The sequence below is a fragment of the Apodemus sylvaticus genome, chromosome 14 (genome assembly GCF_947179515.1).
Source record: "Apodemus sylvaticus chromosome 14, mApoSyl1.1, whole genome shotgun sequence".
Classification (NCBI taxonomy): Eukaryota; Metazoa; Chordata; class Mammalia; order Rodentia; family Muridae; genus Apodemus; species Apodemus sylvaticus.
The window spans coordinates 12,317,444-12,340,987 of NC_067485.1; the positions used below are offsets into that span (position 1 = coordinate 12,317,444).

Here is a 23,544-nt window from a genome sequence, read left to right on the forward strand (position 1 = left end):
CCAGCACTCTGGGAGGTAGAGGCAGGCAGATTTCTGAGTTCGAGGCCAGCCTGGTCTACAGAGTGAGCTCCAGGACAGCCAGGGCTATATAGAGAAACCCTGTGTCGAAAAAACCAAAATCCAAAAAAAAAAAAAAAAAAAAAAAGATTTGCTATAGCCGCGCAGTGGTGGCACATGCCTTTAATCCCAGCACTTGGGAGGCAGAGGCAGGCGGGATTTCTGAGTTCGAGGCCAGCCTGGTCTACAGAGTGAGTTCCAGGACAGCCAAGGTTATACAGAGAAACCCTATCTCAAAAAAACAAAAAACAAAAACAAACAAACAAAGAATTGCCATAAATCTGTAATTGCTATATCTAAATGTATATAGTTTATTTCATACTTAAATTTTCTGCAGGTATGAAATTTTTCGAAGAAGTTGGAGAAAAAGACTGCACTGCTATGAGCAAGGGGCTGCAGGACAGATCAGCAGGTAAAGTTGCATGCAGCCAAGCCTGACAGCCTAAATTCAGTCTCTTAAGAAACATGGGGAGAGGGCTGGAGAGTTAGAGGCCAGCCTAGATGACACAGCATGTTCCAGAACAGCAAGGGCTATGTAGTAAAACTTAATTTTTTTTTTAAAGGCAGCCAGGCACACACCTTTAATTCTAGCACTCAGATGGAAGAAATAGGTACATCTTTGTGAGTTCGAGGCCAGCCTGGTCTACAAAGTGAGGACAGCCAGTGCTTGTTACACAGAGAAGCCTGTCTAGAAAAATCATTTTAAAAACAAAACAAAATGCAAAACCATACAAGCACAGGTAGACTAACAGAAAAACCCAACTTCAGTGTTGGTAAGGTAGCTCAGCCATGAGGACTTGCTGCTCTTACAGAGGTCCTGAGGTGCGTGTAATTCCCAGCACATGGCAGCTAAAGTCAGGCAGAACTCGAGTTCCCAGGGGTCCAGTGCCCCTCTCTGGACTTCTCAGGCACTGGGTATGTATGTGGTAGTTAAGAGCATTGGTTATTCTTCAGGAAACCAAGGTTCAAATTCCCAGCACCACCTGACAGCTAATGACTGTCTCAAAAAAAGAAAAACACTCAAAACTATAAAATGAACTTCAGCAATATCACTTTTCTTTCTTTCTAGCTTTTTAGTTGGTTTTGGGGACAGTTTAATTCTGCAGTAGAAGCAAGATAGTCAAAAGTTGGAAGCCAAGCTGATCCACATAGCCGGTTCCAGACAAGACTGTATAATACCCTAGTCTTCGAAAAAATAAAGATAGGCATCTGAGTTTGATTGCCAACACCCAAGCCTCCCAACTGCCTGTACCTCCAGCTCATGGGGCTTCAAAGCCACTGGCCCACGTGAGCACTTGCACTTAGGGACACATTCTCAATCTGACCCATGCATAACAGATATTAAAAATTATAAAAATGAATCATTTAGGGGCTGGAGAGATGGCTCAGCGGTAAAGAGCACTGACTGTTCTTCCAGAGGTCCTGAGCTCAATTCCCAGCAAACACATTATAGCTCACAACCATCTGTAATGGGCTCCAATGCCCTCTTCCGGTGTGTATGAAGACAGTGACAGTGTATTAATATACATAAAACAAGTAAATAAATCTTAAAAAATAATGTTAAGAAAATGAATTATTTAAAAAAAAAAAAAGTACAGCAAGTTTTAGGCCTTCGTTTTCAAAAAAAAGTATCCTAAATTCAAATGTAAGAAACCAAGTATGAAAAACAATAATCAAAGAAAAATATTCCAAATCAAGGTTTTGTCATTCTTCTTAGTTAAGAAAGTTTCGCATACCCCACATTGGCCTTAAACTCACTGTGCAGACAAAGATGACCTAGGAAGAAACCCTTGATCCTCCAGCTTCCAAGCCCGAAATCAGAAGTTCTCAACCTGTGGGTCACAACTCCATTAGGAGTCCAATGACCCTTTCACAGAGGTCACCTAAGACCATTGGAAAATACCGGCACTGACATTGCAATACGTAATAATAGCAAATTGCAGTTATGAAATAGCTATGTTATGATTGGGGTCACAAGATGAGGAACTGTATTAAAGGGTCGCAGCATTAGGAAGGTTGAGAACCTCTGCCCCTAAGTGCTGGTATATTTATTAGGTATGCAACTGCCTCAGCCAGCAAGATTTCAAATGGAGTTATTTTAGTCTTTAAATTATCAAACACTTGATGACTAAAATATTTAAATACACAGAAAACTGATTCTGGACAATGTACACTTTTTCCCAAATGTTTCTAATATTCTTGTTTATTGTATGTGCATGCACATATAATATGTACATATGCACACTACAGCATATGTGTGGAGGTCAGATAGCAACTGTGAGAGTTCTTGCCCTCTCCCACAGGTAGCCCTATGACCTTCTGGTCTTCAGGCTTATAAATCAAACACTTTAAGCCATTTCTCTGGCTAAAGACAATGTATATTATTTTTTCTTTTCTTTTGTAAAAATACTTATTATTTTTTATGTATGAGTGATCAGTCTTCCCGCATACCCTGAAGAGGGCATCAGATTCTATTACAGATGGTTGTGAACCACCATTCCATTGCTAGGAATTGAACTCAGGATCTCTGTAAGGGCAGACAGTACTCTTAACCCCTGAGCAAGCTCTCCAGCTCCAACAATGTAAATTCTAAGGTCAATAGCTGAACCTCAGTTTGTAAAGTGCCTTCCTACAACAACAAACAAAGCCCGAGGCTAGGTGACAGCACCACATAAACTGGGTGGCACACACTGATAGCCCAGCACATGGGAGATGGAGGAAGATCAAGTGATCAGACAGTTCAAGGCCAGCATGAGAAACATAAAATCTCACTTCCAAAAAAATGGAGTCAGGGGTGTGTGACAAGAGGTCTAGGGACATACATTAATTGGTAGAACTAAATTTCCATTTTTTTTTTATTTTTTTGAATTTGGTTTTGTTCTGTTTTTGTTTTTGTTTTTCCAAGACAGGGTTTTCCTGTATAGCCCTGGCTGTCCTGGAACTCACTCTGGAGACCAGGCTGGCCTCGAACTAAGAAATCAACTAAGAAATCCGCCTGCCTCTGCCTCCCAGAGTGCTGGGATTACAGGTGTGTGCCACCTCTACCCGGTGTCCATTTTTATTTTTCATTGTATATGTGTGTGTGTGTGTGTGTGTGTGTGTGTATAAAGAGATTTTTGATTTTTCTTTCTTTCTTTCTTTCTTTCTTTCTTTCTTTCTTTCTTTCTTTCTTTCTTTCTTTCTTTTTTTTTTTAGTTTTTCAAGACAGGGTTTTTTGTATAGCTCTCTGGCTATCCTGGAACTCAACTCTGTAGACCAGGCTGGCCTCGAACTCAGAAATCTATCTGCCTCTGCCTCCCAAGTGCTGGGATTAAAGGTGTACCCCACCACCTCCTGGCCCAGATTTTTGTTTTGTGTTGTTTTTTGAGACAGGGTTTCTTTTTGTACAGTCATGGCTGTCCTGGAACTCACTCTGTAGACCAAGCTGGCCTTGAACTCAGAGATCTATCTGCCTCTATCCTTCAAGTGCTGGGGATCAAAGGTGTGCACCACCACCCTGAAATCTTGAAATTTAAAACATAATCTCCCTATGTAGCTATGAGATTATGTTTTAGCCTTTGAATTGTCAAATACTTGATGACTAAAATATATAAATACATGATGACTAAAACATATAAATACACAAAAAACTGAAGAATCCATGATTTTTCTGACTCCATCTTTCCAACCATGAAATTCCAGGCATGTACTAATAGCCTGGTCTAATACTTTTCAATCTCAGAGTAAGACCAACTTCAAAGACAAAACAAAAACAATTAAAAAGATGAAAGATGTTAATTCCTAAAAATTTCCAAGAAAACAATTACTGCTACATAACAAAAGTCCTGATTCACACTAAAGTCTTCAATAAGCTCAGGATTCCATATTGTATTTTACAACAAATAATCAACTGTAAATTATTACCTTTCATTTTTGAGTGTGTATTAATCAGCGGATCAGAACAAATCCTGCAGGGCCACCATGGGCGTCTCTTGAATTTTGCCCAAATGAGATCTCCAACTTCATATTTCAGTGGTGTAGACTTTTTCTTCGGATGACACTTTAGACAGACAAAACATGGGGAAATCAATAAGAATAAAAACCTTCTAAACATTACCCTTCAATTCGAATTCTGAAAAACAATGCCTAGAAACACAAAATGAAAAGGCAGCCAGGCCAGCAGAATGGCTCAGTGGCGGCACGTGCTGCCAAGCTGACAACCTGAGACTCATATTGTGCAGAGAACAAACTTCCATGTTACCCTCAGGCCTCCACATTAGCACAGTATCCACTCACAACCACAATAAATGTTTCTAGGATTTATTTAGTTATTTATTATGTATACAGTGTTCTGACTACATGTATGCCTGCAGCCCAGAGGAGGTCACCAGATCTCATTATAGATGATTATAAGCCACCATGTGGTTGCTGAGAATTGAACTCAGGATCTCTGGAAAAGCAGTCAGTACTCTTAACCTCTGAGCTATCTCTCCAGCCAAGGAATACATATGTTTAATGTTTAAAAAAAAGAAAAAAGCCGGGCAGTGGTGGCTGTCAGGCCTGTAATCCCAGCACTCTGGGAGGCAGAGGCAGGTGAATTTCTGAGTTCAAAGCCAGCCTGGTCTACCAAGTGAGTTCCAGGACAGCCAAGGTTATACAGAGAAACCCTGTCTCGAAAAAACCAAATCCAAAAAAAAAAAAAAAAAGAAAGAAAGAAAGAAAGAAAAAATAGCCAGGAGGCAGAGGCAGGTGGGTTTCTGAGTTCGAGGCCAGCCTGGTCTACAGAGTGAGTTGCAGGCCAGCCAGGGCTATACAGAGAAACCCTGTCTCGAAAAAACCAAATCCAAAAAAAAAGAAAAATACAAAAAAGCCCCCCCCCCCCCAAAAAAAAGAGTGCTCAATGTTAGCCAGGCAGTGGTGGTGGTGGCGCACGCCTGTAATCCCAGCACTCTGGGAGGCAGAGGCAGGTGGATTTCTAAGTTCAAGGCCAGCCTGGCCTACAGAGTGAGTTCCAGGACAGCCAGGGCTACACAGAGAAACCCTGTCTTGAAAAAACCAAATCCAAAAAAACAAAAACAAAAACAAAGAAAGAAATAGAAGATAACCCAGCACAAATTACCCTGTCTCCACTGTTCACAGCATAGCCTTTTAGAATAATTTTCAATTTGTTTTACAGTCACTAATGGTCATTATAAAAACAAAATCCTAAAATTACACAGGATATGGTGGTATAAGCCTTTAACTTTAGTACTTGAGAGGTAGAGGCGAGAATAGATCATTAGTTCAAAGCCAGCTTGGTCTACCACAGTGAGCTCCTGATAGCTCCTGATAGCTGCATAATGAAACCCTGTCTCAAACAGAACAAAATCAAATACTAGAAGTACAGGTCATACTCTACTCATGCCAATACACCCCCACCTAAAATTTTCCCGTAACATTGAAGATATATAAAATATTACATAGTACAAATCTGAACAACATTCAAATAGAATACAAAATAAATGAAGCTCTTAGGAATTGTTCAACTCAGGCTGAAATTTTTCTCCAAAAATAAAATAGTATGCCTGATAGCTGCCTCCATTCCGCAGCTCCAAGGTCCATGTCTCTAAATAGCACAAATTCTTGCCTTCAGAGGAAAAAACTTGTGTTTCACAGGCCTGAGCTTTTAATCCTGTATACACAAAAAAAGGTAAAAACATACTAAGGTATCTCCTGTTTAATCCAAGTGGGTACAAACCAGTATCATTTCATCCTAAGGCCATGCTTAGAGAGTTCCTCCAGATTAAATTTTCCTTCCTAAATGGCTAAAACTATCCACTTGGCACTCAAGTAGTCATAAAGAGTATAAGGGGCCGGGCGGTGGTAGCTTCCTAAGTCATTTTATTTTATATGCTTTATATGAAAGTCTTTTTTTTTTTAAGTGTTTTGCCTATGTGCCTGTCTGTGTACCCCAGCATGTGTTTGGTTGCAGTAGGGTTCAGAAGAGAGCCTCGAACAATCTAGAACTAGAATTACAGGTGGTTGTGGCTACTGCGTGTGTATGTTGGCAGTGAAACCACAATTCTCTGGAAGAGTGTATATGCTCTAATTGATCTTTCCCTCCAGCCCGAAGTGAAATCAGTCTTTAGGTTGAAAGATAGCTTTTAAATAAGGGCATTATTTATCATTTATTTGGATTATTTCAGTGAATTCATTCCTTATACTTTTTTTTTTTTGATTTGGTTTTTTCGAGACAGGGTTTCTCTCTATAGCCCTGGCTGTCCTGGAACTCACTCTGTAGACCAGGCTGGTCTCAAACTCAGAAATCCACCTGCCTCTGCCTCCCAGAGCACTGGGATTACAGGTGTGTGCCACCACTGCCCGGCCTTAGGAAGCTTCAAAATACTCATGTTTGTAAGTTAGGTTCAACTGAAAATACTACAGTTTTCATTTTCATAGAGTCACTAAGGAATTAAATAGAAAATATAGAACTTCCCTTTAAAAAAAAAAAGCCCTCAGGAGCTATTTTACCAATTAATTCAGAAAGCCTTTCAAAGTTTGTTAACTATGGAATTTTAAAGCCTGAATGAAGCCCTGTATGGCAGCAGAGACTCAGAGTTCAGGGCCAGCATCAGCTACTACATTGTTAAATTCCAAGCCAATCTGAGCCACATGAGACTTTGTCTCAAAAAAACAAAATGCCTGAAAAGGAAAACAAATCTTTTATTTGCCAAAATCTATTTGATACTAACATTTGCTTTTGCCAACTCAGTTTGTAATCTGTAGCTTGATACCAGGTGATGGTGGCACACAAATTTGATACCTGCACTCAATAGGTAGAGGCAGGCAGATCTCTATGAATCTGAGGCCAGCCCGATCTATAAATTAAGTTCTATGATAGCCAGGGCTACAGAGACAGAGAAACCCTGTGTGAACTCCCCCCGCCCCCAAAAGAATAATTTGCCAATCATTGATATTATTCAAGTCCTAAATGTAAATGTTTATTTGCAATCATTAATAAATATTCAAGTCTTAATAATGTAAATAATATAGATAATGTTTACTTGGTATTCCGAGTTTATCAAGCACAATGATCTTCCCTGCATTTCTTTTATTTCTTTTAAGGTTTATTTATTATTATATGTGAGCACACTGTTGCTGTCTTCAGACATACCAGAAGAGAGCATCAGATCCCATTACAGATGGTTGTGAGCCACCATGTGATTGCTGGGATTTAAACTCAGGACTTTCAGAAGAACAGTCAGTGCTCTTAACCACTGAGCCATCTCTCCATCCCCCTTCCCTGCATTTGTATTAGGCATACATTTATACTTATTTACTACCAGATACCTGACCCTTTTGGCCTCCAAGCATAGGTGCCTCTATGTACCTCTAGGTACACACATACGCATATAACCCACACACTAACAGTATCAGTTTAGGCAATAGAGTCAAGGCTGTATAGGACAACTGAAGCTCAAACTATTAATGGCTGCATTTATCATTTAGTAACAATAAAGCCTCAGTTACTACTTATGAGAAATTTAACCATAATTGAGGACATGGAATTGGTTCTGCCTTCTATTCATATACCTATTACAAATGGATTACATTGTATTATCAGACACATTGCTGAGCTCTGACCAGCAAAACAATAGGTGCTTGTGGAGCACAGCAGGATGGTTAACTTTAATACACAGTGTGAAGAGACCAAAAGATGCAGGCTGGAGAGGTGGCTCAGAGTCCAGAGAATCCAGGGTTGGTTCCCACACCATATCCACTAATTCTAGTTCCAGGGGATGATACCCTTTTCTAACCTCTGTGGGTACCTGGTATTCACATGGTAAGCATACATGCATGTGGCCAAATTCGTGTATACAAATCTAAAAAAAAAAAAAAGTTTTCTTTTTAAAGACTAAATCTTCAGTGCAGGTGGTGGTGGCACACAACTTTAATCCCAGCATCCAGGAAGCAGAGGTAGGCAAATTTCTGAGTTCAAGGTCTACTGAGCGAGTTCCAGACATAGAAAAACCGTGTCTCTAAAGAAAAAAAAAAGATTTCCTCATAAATATATTCAAGAGTAATGGATACAAAGCCAGGGTCTCAGAGTATAGTTTAGTGGTAGAATATTTGCCTGCCATTAACACCAGGGAAACATGGAAACACACACACACACACACACACACACACACACACACACACACACACACACGTTCATAGAGTAATTTACCATTCAAAAATCAACACCAGGGAAACACGGAAACACACACACACACAAAAACATGTATATAAATGTTCATGGAATAATTTACCACAGTCAAAAAAGTATAAAAAATGTCAGATGACTACTAACTAAATTTGTGAATTCAATGGAATACAATTAGTATATATAGATTTGGGGTCTACTTCTGCTAAAAATCTATTTAAGAGGAGCAGGACACAGTTGTACAATCTATAATCCTAGCATATAGGAAGCTGAGGAGTTTGAAGTCAGAGTGGACTACACGAGTTCCAACTCCAGAGGATCCAAGGAGCTTTTTCTTTTGTTTTGTTTTTTGAGACAGGGTTTCTCTGTGTAGCCCTGGCTGTCTTGGAACTCACACTGTAGACCAGGCTGGCCTCAAACTCAGAAATCCACCTGCCTCTGCCTCCCAAGTGCTGAGATTAAAGGCATGCGCCACCACTGCCTGGCTCCAAGGAGCTCTTGATTAGCCTCCTTGGACACCTAACATACATATACATATACTCACACAATATACATAAATAATAAATAATAAATAATTAAATCCTTTTTTTTTTAATAAAAGGGAGTGTGTGTGTGAGAAAGAGTGAGGGGGTGGAGAGGGAAGAAGGGAGAGAGAAAGAGAAGGCATAGTGAGTAAAGCTATTTTTCCACAAGATGATCCTCTCACCTCCATGTGTGCATGGCCCAGGTCTACCCTCACTTGCCACACTCAAATAAATGTAATAAAAATTTTAAAGAAAACACGGTCTAAAAGCCAGTGGTTCACATTTCTACTCCCACACATAGAAGGCAGAGGCAAGAACACGGTTGGAGAGCAAACCAGACTACACAGGAGTTTAAGGCTATCAGGACTACACATTAGGACCTGCAGGGGAGAGATGGGCTGGGTGTATAGCTCCCCAGTGAGCATAAGCCTAAATCATACAGGGTCCTGGGTTATATATATCCCCAGCACCAAATATCAGGAATGTATTCTGAGGACTGGCACAAAATGGGCAAAACTAGATCATCTTTAGCCTAGGATAACACAGTGATTAAACTCTTGAAATTCACAAAAGGCTCATGATCCCAATAACCAATATTTAACTCCAAGTCAGAAATGAAACTTTTCTTAAGTAGTGCATTTAACCACTTCCAAGTCTCACTGACCAACCGCTCCCAGGCCTCTAGACAGGTTCTAGGTTGTTCTAAACCTTTTCTGCCTCAGCAGAAGGAATGCAAGCAGAGGACACAATTCAGCACAAGCATGTGTTCTTTGTCCTCTAGCTGTGGTTGGCTGGGTAGCCGGCTGAAATCTCAGCAGCATATGAAAACTTTGAATCCAAACTGACCACACACCTCACAATCCTGCTACACTCGAGTCCTGGGTCTATAGGTGTGCCCCATCACCTGGTTATGCAGTACTGGGGATGAGGCCCAGGGCTTGTGCTAATCAGGTAAGCACTCTACCAACAGAGTATATCCCCAGGCCATTTGTTTCTGAGGGAATTCTTTTATGAACCTCAGGTAAATCTGTAAAATATTTCTTTCATTCAAGTATTTAACATTTACCAGGCCAGTCTAGGCTTTGAGCTATAAATACAGTTGAGAAATAATTTCTCTCTCTTGAAAAAAGTCAAAGACTAGCAAGATGGTAAACCTGAGAAGCCTGACAAATGCACTTCGATCCCAGAACTCATCCGGTAAAATAAGAAAACTAATTCTCACAAATTGTCCTCCCATCTAAATATGAGCACAATGACATAAACACTTTTACACACTAAGTTAATTTTTAAAATTTGAAGACTGGAGAAATGGCTCAACAGTTATCGGCACTCATAAGGATCCAGATTTGATTCCCAGCACTACCTAGTAGCTCATAATTATCTGTAACTCCTGTTAAGGGCTATCTAGTGCCCTCTTTTCTGGCCTCTGAAAGCGTAAACACACATTCAATGCAGACATGCTTGTTTGGTTTTTTTTTTTTTTTTTTTCCCCAACCAAGTTGAAGGCTACGTGGCAGTGGTATACACCTTTAATCCCAGCACTCAGGAGGCAGAGGCAGGCAGATTTCTGAGTTCCAGGACAGCCTGTTCTACACAGAGAAACTCTGTGTCAAAATATAGACAGAACTAATTTGAATTCAAATTTTGAAAATGTTCCCCAGCTATCATTTCTGGCTAAACGTTGTCAGAAATCAATACGTATTCAAACATGAAGCACTTTAATAAAAACCCCATTCATGTTTACTAAGTATCAGAAAAAGCAGATGAGTTAAATTAGGGTGGAGGCTGGGGCCTCTTGGCAGAATCCTTGTCTAGTATAGAATCTATGTCTAGTAAGCCCTGGGCTTACTCTCCAGCACTGCCTAAACCAGGAATGGTGCCAACATCTAAAATTCCAGCTCTGAGAAGGCAGAGACAGGAGGATCAAGAGTTAAAGGATGCCCTGGACTAGGGTAAGAAATAATCTCAAAAACTTAAAATAAAATAAAATAAAAAAGGGTTCTGGGAGCAGGAAGATGACTGAGCTGCACCAGGTCAAAGGACCTGGATTCAGTTCGTAGCACTCATCTGGCAGATCACAAACATCTGTAACTACAGTTCTAAGGTATTCATGACATCCTAGCATAAAAACAAACAAGTACAAGTTTACTCTCACTGACTAATACGGCTTTTAACTGACAATAGATCTGAACTTGTCAACCATCTCAAGATACAAAAATTGGGGCTGCAAAGATGGCACAATGGTTCAAAACGCTTGCTATTCTTGCAGAAGACTCAAGTTCAATTCCCCACATCTATAGGAACAACAGCTCCAGGGGTATTCAATCCTCTTTTCAGGCCTCCTCAGGCACCAGGAATGTACATGCAGGCAAACAAAACAATTACACAGATAAAATAAAAATAAAATTTCTTTTAAAAAATTATAATTATTTATATCCTTCATAAAAAGGACTTAAGTTTAAAAGTAGCATCAAAGGTCAGGAATATAGCTGTAAGTACAGGGTTTTATCAGCACTTTCAAGGCCCTGGATTTGTCCTCAGCACTGAAAACATCATCAGGGCTGGAGAGATGGCTCAGCAGTTAAGAGCACTGACTCTCTTCTAGAGGTCCTGAGTTCAATGCCCAGCAACTGCATGGTGGCTCACAACCATCAGCAGATCTGACTCCCTCTTCTGGTGTGTCTGAGGACAGCTACAGTGTACTCATATACAAAAAAATAAAATAAATAAATCAAGAAAGAGAGAGAGAGAGGGGGGGAGGGAGGAAGGGGAGAGGGAAAGAGGAAAGAAGGAAGAAAGGGAGGGAGGGAGGGAGGGAGGGAGGGAGGAAGGAAGGAAAACCAAGACATACATAAGTGTCCAGCAAAGTAAAGTACCTGTCAGGCAAATCTGATGTGAGTTCATTCCGTTGAACTTTGGTAGGAGGGAATCAAATCCCAAAACTTGTCCTATGACCTCCGTCCATGTCATACATGTTCACACAAATAATTTCAATTTTGTTCAAAAGACTAATATAAGCCACAAGCGATAGCTTACATATGTCATCTTAGTGACTTAGAAGGCTGAGGCAGGAGATTAAGTGTCAGCCTAGCTTAGGGAAGATCCAGCTCCAAGAAGTCTCTCTGATTTTACCTTACCCAATCTAAGAAGATTAAGCATTGCCCAGTGCATGACTCTAACTACTAACTTTAATACGGTACTTTTAAAATATTAGCACCTACTACAAATTCAAAAACCCATCTGCTGACCAAACACTACTGTGGTCTAACTTAAAGGGGCAATTCAAATGCTTGAATATATAATAATAACTCTGACCTGGCAGTGGTCAATGTCCTGGGTTTAATCACTGGTATCACTCAAACAAAGAACAAAACAAACAAAAAAAATCAAAACAAAAACAAAACCCCTTATTATTTCTTTTTTTTTTTTTTTTCTTTTTGGTTTTTTCAAGACAGGGTTTCTCTGTGTAGCCCTGGCTGTCCTGGAACTCACTCTGTAGACCAGGCTGGCCTCGAACTCAGAACCCGCCTGCCTCTGCCTCCCAGAGTGCTGGGATTACAGGCGTGCGCCACCACTGCCGGGACCCTTATTATTTGTTAAAAAAAAAAAAAAAAGTACTTCCTGGGCATGTAGCATATACCTGTAATTGCAGCACTTGGGAAGCAGAGGCAAGGGTAGATGCAGAAGTATCTTGGTGAGCTAGAGGCTGGCCTGGTCTACAAAGTTCCAAGAAGGCCTATGCTACATGGAGAATCCATGTGTACAGGGACAAAGAGTACTTGTGTGGCTAAGTCTTCCTGTGGGACTCCAGACAGTGGGAGCAGAGGTTGACTCTTCTGCCGACCTTTGGAGCCCTTCCCTCCACTGCCTAGCCTTAAACAAGCAGAGGTACCTAGTCTCACTGCAGACTGCCCTTTTCTGAAGGGACAGAAGAGGAGCAGATGGGGCTGAGGGTGGAGGTGCGGAGAGTAGGGAAACTGCTGTCTGGATGAGAAAACAATACATTTAAAAACTGACTTTAAAAGAGTACTTTTTGCTAGTTATTACTATTGTTGCTAGATTTGCTTTTATTTATACATTTTATGTACTTGTTATGTATGCATGAATCAACAAATATGAATGTCCTAACCATTTGCCATGTGGGGTCCAGAGATTAAACTCACATAATCAGGCTTAATTAGCAGCAAGGTCACTCAGCCATGAAGTCAGACAATTTTAGTATTTTTTTTTAAAGATTTTTACAACAGCTAAATGTGTGTATGTGTGCACATGTAAGAGAGAATGAATGAGTGGGTAAACGAATGAATTAATGAGAATGCACATGAGTGTAGATGTCTGAGGAAGTTGGATCTTCATGAAGCTGGAGTTCATGCTGGAGCAGAGAGCTTTCTGATATGGTTGCTGAGAATGAAACACAGGGAAGAGCGCTGCATACTTTAACTGCTTAGCCATCTCTCTAGCTATTCTTGTTTGTTTTGTGACATAAGGTCTCCTGTGGATAACCCAAGGCGCTCTGGAACTCACCACTAGTCTCAAACTCAAGGTCCTCTAGCCATATGCTGCTCGCTTGGTTTCCCAGATAAGATCTCTCTAAGAAGTCCAAACTATCTTCAAATTCTCAATCCTCCTGCTTCAGCCTTCTGAGGGCTACAATCACAGGCTTGTGTTATAATACCCTGAATGTTATCCTTAAATACATACATGTTTATCGTACAATGGTATACATACAAGACCAATTATTGTTGAACTTAGGTACATTAGCAAAATATGGAAAGCAAACTCAATGTTTATCAACAATGACTAATTAATTAATAAATGTGGTTCATCCAACCAATGATCTGAAAGCACAAAATTAAGCAATTTGGAGCTGAAAAGATGGCCCAACACTTAAGAGCACTTATTCTCCCAGAGAACTAAGGTTCAGTTCCCAGCACCCACGTGACAGCTCACACTGACCTGTAATTCTAGTTTCAGAGAAAATCTAACATCCCCTTCTGGCCTCTGTACACATGTGGTAGGCGTTATCTATCAAGCAAACATTCACAGGCATGAAATAAAAAAAACGGTTAAAAGAATAAGGAAACTCTTTTGTATTTATATTGTTTGTATGAGTCTGGGTGTGTGTGTGTGTGTAAGTGACACATACAGCTTGTGTATGAGCACAAATAGATGTGGAAATTATTTCTCTACCTCTTTATGGGCTCCAAGACTAGGTTATCAGGATTGTTGGCAAGTGCATTTTTCTGGGCAGACATCTTGCTGGCTCCCCCTTAATTTTGAGACACGGTCTTATGTAGCCCAGGCTGGCCTCCAATTCAGTGTAAACAAGGGTATTTTTGAGCTCCTGGTTTGACCTAACTACTGACTTCCTGGTAGGTACCACCATACCTAACTGGCAGTTCTTTAGGTAGAGACACTATAGCGGCCTACACATCACACATAAAATATAGTAAGGTACAAACAGTAGAGCTGCCAAGGTTGGATCATTTGTTTTTCTTGATATTTTGTTTTTTTTGTTTTGTTTTTTTTGTTTTTGTTTGTTTTTGTTTTTTCGAGACACAGTTTCTCTGTGTAGCCCTGGCAGTCCTGGAACTCACTCTGTAGACTAAGCTGGCCTCGAACTCAGAAATCCACCTGCCTCTGCCTCCCAAGTGCTGGGATTAAAGGTGTGTGCCAATGCCTGGCCATTTTGTTTTTCAATTGTATATGCGTATATCAGCCTAACGACAGGATTCTTAATCTTGACTCCTTGGGACAATAAAAAAGAAGGACATGGTACCAAAATTGTAAGGTGAACCTGAGCAATGCAGAAGATAATGCCTGAAAAACAAACTATTGTGTGTGAAAAAAATTGTTTTAAGTATTATGTATATGGGTGTTCGGTATGCATGTTTGTGTACCATAAGCATGCCCGATGCCGATGGAGTCCAAAGTTCACCAAATCTCCTGGAACTAGAGTTACAAACAATTGTAAGCCTCCATGTGAGTGCTGGGAATTGAACCCCAGTTTTGGAAGAGCAGGGTCTTACTCACTGAGACTCTCTCCAGCTCCCATATAAAGATGTTCATCTTATACTTTGCTCTCTAAAAAATATAAAGCAACTTTAAATTATTGTCAGAAGTAAAATAGCATACAATGTAAATAGAAATCTTTAACACAGCTTACAAAACATCTTTTTTTTGTTTTTTTGGATTTGGTTTTTGTCGAGACAGGGTTTCTCTGTATAGCCCTGGCTATCCTGGAACTCACTCTGTAGACCAGGCTGGCCTCGAACTCAGAAATCCACCTGCCTCTGTCTCCCAGAGTGCTAGGATTACAGATGTGTGCCACAACCACCCGGTGCATCTGAAATCTTAATGCACTGGGGGGGGAACTCCTGGGAATGACACAGGTTCAAAAGCATGTTGAGAAAAGAACAGTCAACAGTTACTGAGACTCCCAACATAAACTGAAGAGATCAGAAAAAAGATGAAATCACGGCAAGTTAAAGGCCAGCCTAGTCTGCATAGCAAGATTCTGCCTTAAAAGAAAAACTCATCCTCACATCACCACAAGAAGATAAACACAAAGTTATTATGAGAACCTCCCAAATGTAGACTTTTTATAAAAATGGGTCTTTTTAGATTTTAACTGCACTATCAGAGAAAGTAATATGACAAAAGCCAATTTTAACACTTCTGGTAAATGTATACTGCATACTGGATATCTAATTACTAAAAATAATAACCTGATAAATCCCTTCAATGAATCTTTTTATTTCAAACACTGAGCTAAAAAGTCATTGAAATAGCTGGCGGGTTAATCTGAGTTCGGAGACAGCATGGTTTACAGACTGGCTTGCAGGACAGCCAAAGATACATAGAGAAAGCCTATCTAGAAACATCAAAATAATAATAAACAATAGTAATTTAAATGCTAAAAAGTAGTAGCTTAAATTATATACCAGATTGTAGTCAAACCATAATATTAACTACTCTTCTTCTATTTATTTATTTATTTATTTATTTACTTTTATTTTTATGTTTATTCTTTTGGTTAATTGAATTTCTGGGTAGCCCTGGCTGTCCTGGAACTCACTCTGTAGACCACGCAGGTCTCGAACTCACAGAGATCTGCCTTCCTTTGTCTCCTGAGTTCTGGGATTGAAGGTGTGTGTCACCAGTGCATGGCATGACTTTTTTCTTAAATGGTATTCAAATTTTCTTTCTAGGCATCATTTAAAATAATTACAGAAAATTAAACTCTATCCTTGTAACAATTATCCAAACAAAACTCAGCAAAATAATAAATCTATATACACAAGTTACATTAAAAAAATAAAATAAAAAGGGCCGGGCGGTGGTGGCGCACACCTGTAATCCCAACACTTAGGAGGCAGAGGCAAGCGGATTTCTAAGTTCTAGGCCAGCCTGGTCTATAAGAGTGAGTTACAGGACAGTCGGGGCTACACAGAGAAACCCTGACTCGAAAAATCAAAAATAAATAAATAAAAATAATAAAATTAAAAAACAAACAAACAAAACATGTTGATGACTTAAAGTCAGGTTACCTTAGACAATGGTACCTTGGTTATATGACTTCCCCTAAACAGATTCGTCTTTAGGCTACTGAATTTTTGTTAAATTTATTGTTGAGACAGATTTCCATTATACAGCCCTTAGCTGGCCTAGAGCTCACAAGAGACCCTCCTTCTTTTGCCCCACAAAGTGGCACAACTAATGCGACTAATGCTTCTTCTGTTAATACAGAATGCCGGGGACTGAATTCACTACATTCTGCAAGCTAGGCTAGCACTCTCTCTACTGCAGATGGGTTTACTTTTCTAAATTATAAATCTAAGCAAGCCCAGTAGTACATACCTAAGATCCCAACATTCACTTGGGAGGCTGAAACAAGAGGTGAGCTCTAAGCCAGTCTGGGAACATGGGTAAAGCAAGGTCAATTAAATGAAGGGCTAGAACACACAGATAATGTATTAAGTGAACAAAGAATCTTTTTTTGTTTGGTTGGTTTTTTGGTTTGTTTGTTTTATGGTTTTTTGGATTTGGTTTTTTTGAGACAGGGTTTCTCTGTGTAGCCCTGGCTGTCCTAGAACTCACTCTGTAGACCAGGCTGGCCTCGAACTCAGAAATCCACCTGCCTCTGCCTCCCAGAGTGCTGGGATTACAGGTTTGTGCCACCACTGCCTGGCTACAAAGAATCTTAACTGTACAAAATCTGCTACTTTGTGCTATTTAGTGGAAAGAAGACATAGTAATGAGAGATGTTAACTAACCAGGCACAGCATAGCACAGCAATTTCACTGTTAAACATTAAAAATTTTTCACTACATGTTTATTCAAATATTAAGTTTGACAGATAACATGATGGTTCAATGGAAGAGACCATTACTGTTAAACCTGACTGTTTAAGTACAATCCTTAGAACCCAAAAGTAGGAAGGAGGAAACTTGCTCCTTTGAGTTGTCCGCTGCCTTCTACATGTGTACTGCAGCAGCCACACACATACACAGATAGCACTCTTTAAAATGGGTGTGGTGGTACACATCTTTATTCCCTCAATTGAGGCCAAGGCTACTAACAAAACACATCTCAAAAACAAGCAACAAATTGTGTGTGTGTGTGTGTTTATGTGTGTGTGTTGGGGTAGGTATGGGGGAGGGAGGGATGCGCTGAGAGGGAGGAAGGAGAGAGAAGAGAGGAGAGATGACCCAGGTACTATAGAAGATCACCAAAGTTATGAGCAGCCCGTTTCTAAGCTGGTAAGCCCCTGTCTCAAGACAAAGACAGACATTTAATTTGTGACAGAGTTGCAACTCAGTTGCAACCAGGCCTGTTTAGCATGGGTGACACCTGGGATGCTAAACCAGCTCCACTGGGCACAGTGGTGCACACTTATAATCCCTGAACTCTGGAGACAGAGGCAAGGAGACCACATGATCAAGGTCATCCTCAATAAAACAGCTTATGAGAAGTCAGCCTGGAATACATGAGACTGTTTCAAAAAGGAGGAGAAAACAAAGGGTAAGATCCAGTGCTGTCCAAACTGAGCAGATGCACACTGCTGTATCAAATAGTACAGGAATTTTAAAATCTATTTTGCTGCTTATGGTGATGTCTACACATGATGTCTACATGTGTTTCATGCATTAAGTGAGACCCTGTTACAAAAAGTATAGATAGAAAAAAAAAATCTGTACATATGTATGCAGCATGTGTACAAGTGCTCACAGAAGCTAACCGAGGACGCCAGCCCCCTGGAGCAGAGTTACGGTGGTTGTGAGCAGCCAGCACAAGTGTTTATGAACTAAATTCAAGTTCTCTACAAGAGTAGTAATAGCTATTAACCACTGAACCATCTATCCAGTCCCTGAATTGTTTGTTACAATTCTTTATGGAAATCAAAGCAGATATAAGCCTATCAAGAACTATAAAAAGTTACCTTTGTCCTTATAATTCTGTCAGTTTATCTTTAGATAACAATAAAACTGATACAGTACCTACCTATCAAGACTTCATTCACAGGTGGGTATAGGGGCTTGTACCTATAATCCTAGTATTTGAGAGGTCAAGACTGGAGGAGTTAGAATTGCCTCTCTAAAAAACAAAGACTCTAATATCACCTCTACCAAAAAAACTAATATTAGAAGCTTAATTTTACCTGTTTGTATAATAACACTCCTACCCTTAAAGCTGTTTCCAAAACACTTTAAACTAGTTATAATAGGACATACCTGCAATCCACTCAGAAAGCTAAGAAAAACAAATCTTTAAAGTCAGCTTGAACTACATAGCCCTAGGCTCTTTTAAACAATAATCACTTTAAGCACAAAATTCTATTACCCTTTAAGTGTTCTGCCATACTTTATAGATCATGGCATAATAGAAGTAATTATCTATATCAAATAATTTTTTTTAAAAAAATGTAAGGTTAGGAGTACAGAGGGTTAACCCGGTTGAACAAAGTCCTGGGTCCAATCTCTAGTACTGACAAGAAAATAATCATTTTTTAATAGGCAGAAACCCTGAAACAGATTCTCACTTTGATACTGGCTGTCCTGTAACACCACCTGCCTAAGCTTCCTACCAGGACCACAAGTTGAGGGTACTGTGTGCTCAGCTTTGGTTTTGGAGATCAGATATTGCATATCCCACCTTTCTGCTCCAGTCTCCTCAACACTGACAGTACACACATATCCCACAGAAGACAGGTCTTTAATAATTTTGTATAGAAGTATAAGTGGAGCTGGGCGGTGGTGGCGCACGCCTGTAATCCCAGCACTCTGGGAGGCAGAGGCAGGTGGATTTCTGAGTTCGAGGCCAGCCTGGTCTACAGAGTGAGTTCCAGGACAGCTAGGGCTATACAGAGAAACCCTGTCTCAAAAAAACCAAATCCAAAAAAACCAAAAAAAAAAAAAGAAAGAAAAAAGAAAAGAAAAAAGAAGTATAAATGGCCTCTTATTGGTTTTTAAATATGGTCCCATTATGTGGTCCTGCTGGCCTGGAACTTACACTGACAGTCTGTATTTCTCTATGTGCTGGGACTGAGGGCATGTGATGCTGTTCCCGGCTACAAATATACTTTTAAAGATGTTAAAAACAAAAACAAAAAACAATAAAAAATGCTCTGGGAATAAAATGCCTATGAGAATTAGTGTGACAGTAATGTCCACTTATAGGAGAGAGCTACAACAGCTTCAATTATAGCATGAAAAGAAATCAGAGATGATATGAAGAATACACTCTCATAACCCAGAAAGCGACTACTTCTTGACTGTCCCTAGCATGGAAGGGATATCAAATAACCAGTAATTTTAATTTAATCTAATCTATTAAGATAGTTCATCCTCCACAACATATATTTTTCTAGCATTAGTCTTTGGAAAGGGATCTTATGACGCAGCCCTGGCTGCATCTGCCGCTACACTCAGCCTTCCAGCACTCTTTACTGTACTGGATAGTTAGGGACACGCTCTGTGATCAAGTACTTGCCTAGGATGTACAGAGGCCTATGTTCTACCCTCTATTCCCTGCATGGATGGGCGAGGTGGAGCATGCCTAACTCTAGCACTGGGGAAGAGGGCAGAAGAGCATATCAATATCAAGTCCATGACCAGCCATCTTCTACTACATGGAATTCAAGAATACCCTGGGAGACTACTGGACAAGGAGGACAAAGAGGAAGAGGAGGATATAAAAGTTGCTTAAATTTACATTTAAGGTTGACCATGACAGTGCAAGCTTTTACTCCCAAAGCAAGCAGAGACAGGAGGATCTCTGTGAATTTGAGGCCAGCCTGGTCTACATAGTAAGTTCTAAGACAGCCAGGGCTACACAGAGAAACCTTGTCTCATAAATAAATAAATTTACTGAATTTAACTGAACTATCTTACGAGCCCAAAGTATGAAGAAAACTTTAAAGGCCTTTCTAATTTCATCTAGCAGCAGCAGACATGAAAACCCGATACAGCACACTAGGGCATGAGCGTGCATCATCTTATTGGATCTCCAACCAAGTTCCTAAAAACAGAAACTACCTGTAAACTATGGGATCAAAACAAAAAAAAATTGCCCAGCATAATGTGGCTCACATCTTTAAACCCAGAACTTGGGAGGCAGAAGCAGGTGGATCTGTGAGTTAAGGGCAGCCTGGTCTACACAGCAAGTTTAGGACAGCCAGCACTGGTTTTTTTAGACACACACTCTCAAAAACAACAACAACAACAAAAAAAAACCCTGTAAGTAGGCAGGCATGGTGGCACACGCCTATAACCTTAGTACCTAGGAAGTGGAAAAAGGAACATTAGGAATTCAAGGTCATCCTTGCCTATTCAGTGGGTTTGAAGCTAGCCTGACTACCTGCTTGGGATCAGATCAAACCAAAGAAAAAAAGGTTAAATAATGGTTTATTGAGTTATTAACAGAATGTACATCACTGATCAACAGTGGCGCACACCTGTAATCCCAGCACTCAGAAGGCAGAGAGTGGCAGATTTCTGAGTTCCAGGCCAGCCAGGCTACACAGAGAAATCCTATCTTGTAGAATATACAGGAAGAACTCTTTAAAAACTTACTGAGCCTTATAGCATAGTCCTACTCCTGATATTCAGGAGGCTGAGATAGAAGGATAGTAAATTCAAGGCCAAACCAAGCAATTTATCAAGACCCTGTTCTCAAAATAAAATGTAAGAAAAGGATTAAGGATGGATATACATATACATGTGTTATCTATCAGTGGTAGAGCACCTGCCTAGCAAGTGTGGAAACCTAAATACAATTACCAACATTAACCAATCCTACCTCAAACCTCTGGAGAGTAATATTTCACCATGTGGTAGGCTAAGGCAGGAGGGTGGAAAGTACAAGTTACCTGGACTGTATTAGTAAAATGGTCACCATTATCTTCAATTTGAAAATAGACAAAATATATTAATATATTTAGCAAAGACAACATGCAAATGACAAATAAGCACAGCTCTGCACAGATGTAAGTTAAGAGCACTGGTTGTTCTTCCATAAAATTAGGATTCATTTTCCAGAACCTGTATGATAGCTCAGAACTATTAGTAACCCAAGTTCCAAAGGGTCAGATATCGACTTCTAGCCTCCAATGCCACTGCACACAAGTGGTATATAGATAGTCAGGAAGGTAGAACACCCACACATAAAGACAATTTTTAGAAAAAGTATGCTTTAACCTATCAGCAAAAATATAAATCAAAACCACAGTGAAGAAACCAGGTAGTGGTAGCACATGTCTTTAATCCCAGCACTGAGGACGTACAAGCAGGTGGATCTCTGAGTTCAAGGCCAGCCCAATATACAAAGTTAGTTCCAGAACAGCCAGGGCTACACAGAGAAACCCTGTCTCAAACTAACCCCTCTCCAAACACAAAACAAAACAAAAAACCTAAGAGATGGTCCAGTCAGTAAAACTACTAGCCTTCAAGCCTGACCACACAAGCTCCATGCCCCAAACTCACAGAAAGCCTGATTCAGTGGTCTGCACTTGTAATCCCAGCATAGACACAATTGCCTTGAAACTCATGGGCCAGAGAGCCGGGAGTACAGAGAATACACAAGAAACAAGGAGGTAACTAAATCCAGCATGCTATTCTGACCTGCAGGTGAGTGCTGGGCTGTGGGAGGTCCTGGAGACTGGACTCAGGTTGTTTACCTGTGTGTGTGTGTGTGTGTGTGTGTGTGTGTGTGTGTGTGTATGAGAGAGAGAGAGAGAGAGAGAGAGAGAGAGAGAGAGAGAGAGAGAGAGAGAGAGAGAGAGAGAGAGGGGAAAGAGAGAGAGAGAAAGGGGGATGGGGGAGTGATGGAACTCACCACCCTTTTTCCTTCATATGTCACTCCACTGTCTTATTTGTCTAAATTTTTTCAAGATTTTAATTTTTACTTTTTTTCATTTTATTTTGTGTATGAACATTTTGTCCACATGTGTATCCATGCACTAAATGCATACTGTGCCTGAGGAGGCCAGAAAAGGGAGTCAGACTTCTTGGGACTGAAGTTACAGAAGGCTATGAGCCACTATGTAGGTGCTGCAAATCAAACCTGGATCCTCTGGAAGAACAGCCAGTACTCTTAAATGCTGAGCCATCTCTCTCTAGCCTCTCAAGATTTATATTTTTAATTTTGTATACATGTACAAAAGTATATGTACATGAGTTTGTGTGACCATGGAGATCAGAGACATCAGATCTCCCTGGGTACAGGCAGCTGTGAGCTGCCTGATACAGATGTTGGGAATCAAACCTGGGTCCTCTAGAAGAGCTGGCACTCTTAAAGGCTGAGTCATCAATCCAGCACACACACATACATGCATGCAAACATACACCTTTCTTAGAACATCTTACTGTATAGCTCTGGCTGACCTTGAACTCTATATGTAGACCACGCTAGCCTGGAACACAGATCTACCTGCTTCTGCCTTTAATGTGCTACAACAACCCAGCATTTAAATCCATTCTGTAGCCCAGACTAGCTTCAAAATCAAATTCTGACTTCAGCCTCCCAAGTGCTGAGATTACTGACATGTGCCATACAGTTTAATATCACATTTTAAGTGACCATGACATAAAGTGAAAAGATCAGTTTGTAATTAGAAATTCTAAGATAAAAGCTTCTTTTTTTTTTTTTTTTTTTTTTTTGGTTTTTGGAGACAAGGTTTCTCTGTGTAGCCCTGGCTGTCCTGGAACTTACTCTGTAGAGCAGGCTGGCCTCGAACTCAGAAATCCACCTGCCTCTGCCTCCCAAGTGCTGAGATTAAAGGCTTGCACCACCACTGCCTGGCAGTTAAAAGTTTCAAAGTTGGGCAGGAGAGATGGCTCAGAGGTTAAAAGCACTGCTCTTCCAGGACTGAGTTCAACTCCAGCAACCACATAGTGGCTCACACAACAATATGTAATGAGATCTGATGCTCTCTTCTGGTGTCTGAAGAGAGCAACAGTGTACCCATATACATCTATTAAATAAATAAATCTTTGAAAAAGTTTCAAAGTCATCTTTGACACTTCAAAAAAAAAAGACAGTTTTTACACAGGGCAGTCATAGCTAGCAATGCAAGTGGCTGAGCACACACTGATACATAACTGTCATACCAACAGGAGATTTGAGTTTGAGGCCGTCTAGGCTGTATGGCAAGAAAAAACCATCCTTTTGAGAAGTGGAAGTAGGAGGATCAGAAGTTCAAGGTCATTCTCTGCTATATAGAGAGTTCAAGAATTATATGACACTCTGTCTCAAAGGCATATACATAGGAACTAGACAGTAGTGACCTACACCTTTAAT

General features: G+C 40.2%; 1 protein-coding gene across 6 annotated transcripts in view; it reads right to left on the reverse strand.

Annotated features, from left to right (window-relative positions):
• Positions 1 to 23,544, reverse strand: part of Nsd1 (nuclear receptor binding SET domain protein 1) — a 110,043-nt gene that overhangs the window by 81,155 nt on the left and 5,344 nt on the right. For all 6 annotated transcript variants that reach the window (XM_052156665.1, XM_052156664.1, XM_052156667.1 and 3 more), the window contains exon 3: positions 3,961 to 4,096. In XM_052156665.1, coding sequence (XP_052012625.1) covers positions 3,961 to 4,096 — 136 coding nt within the window. The remainder of the gene's footprint in view (positions 1 to 3,960; positions 4,097 to 23,544) is intronic.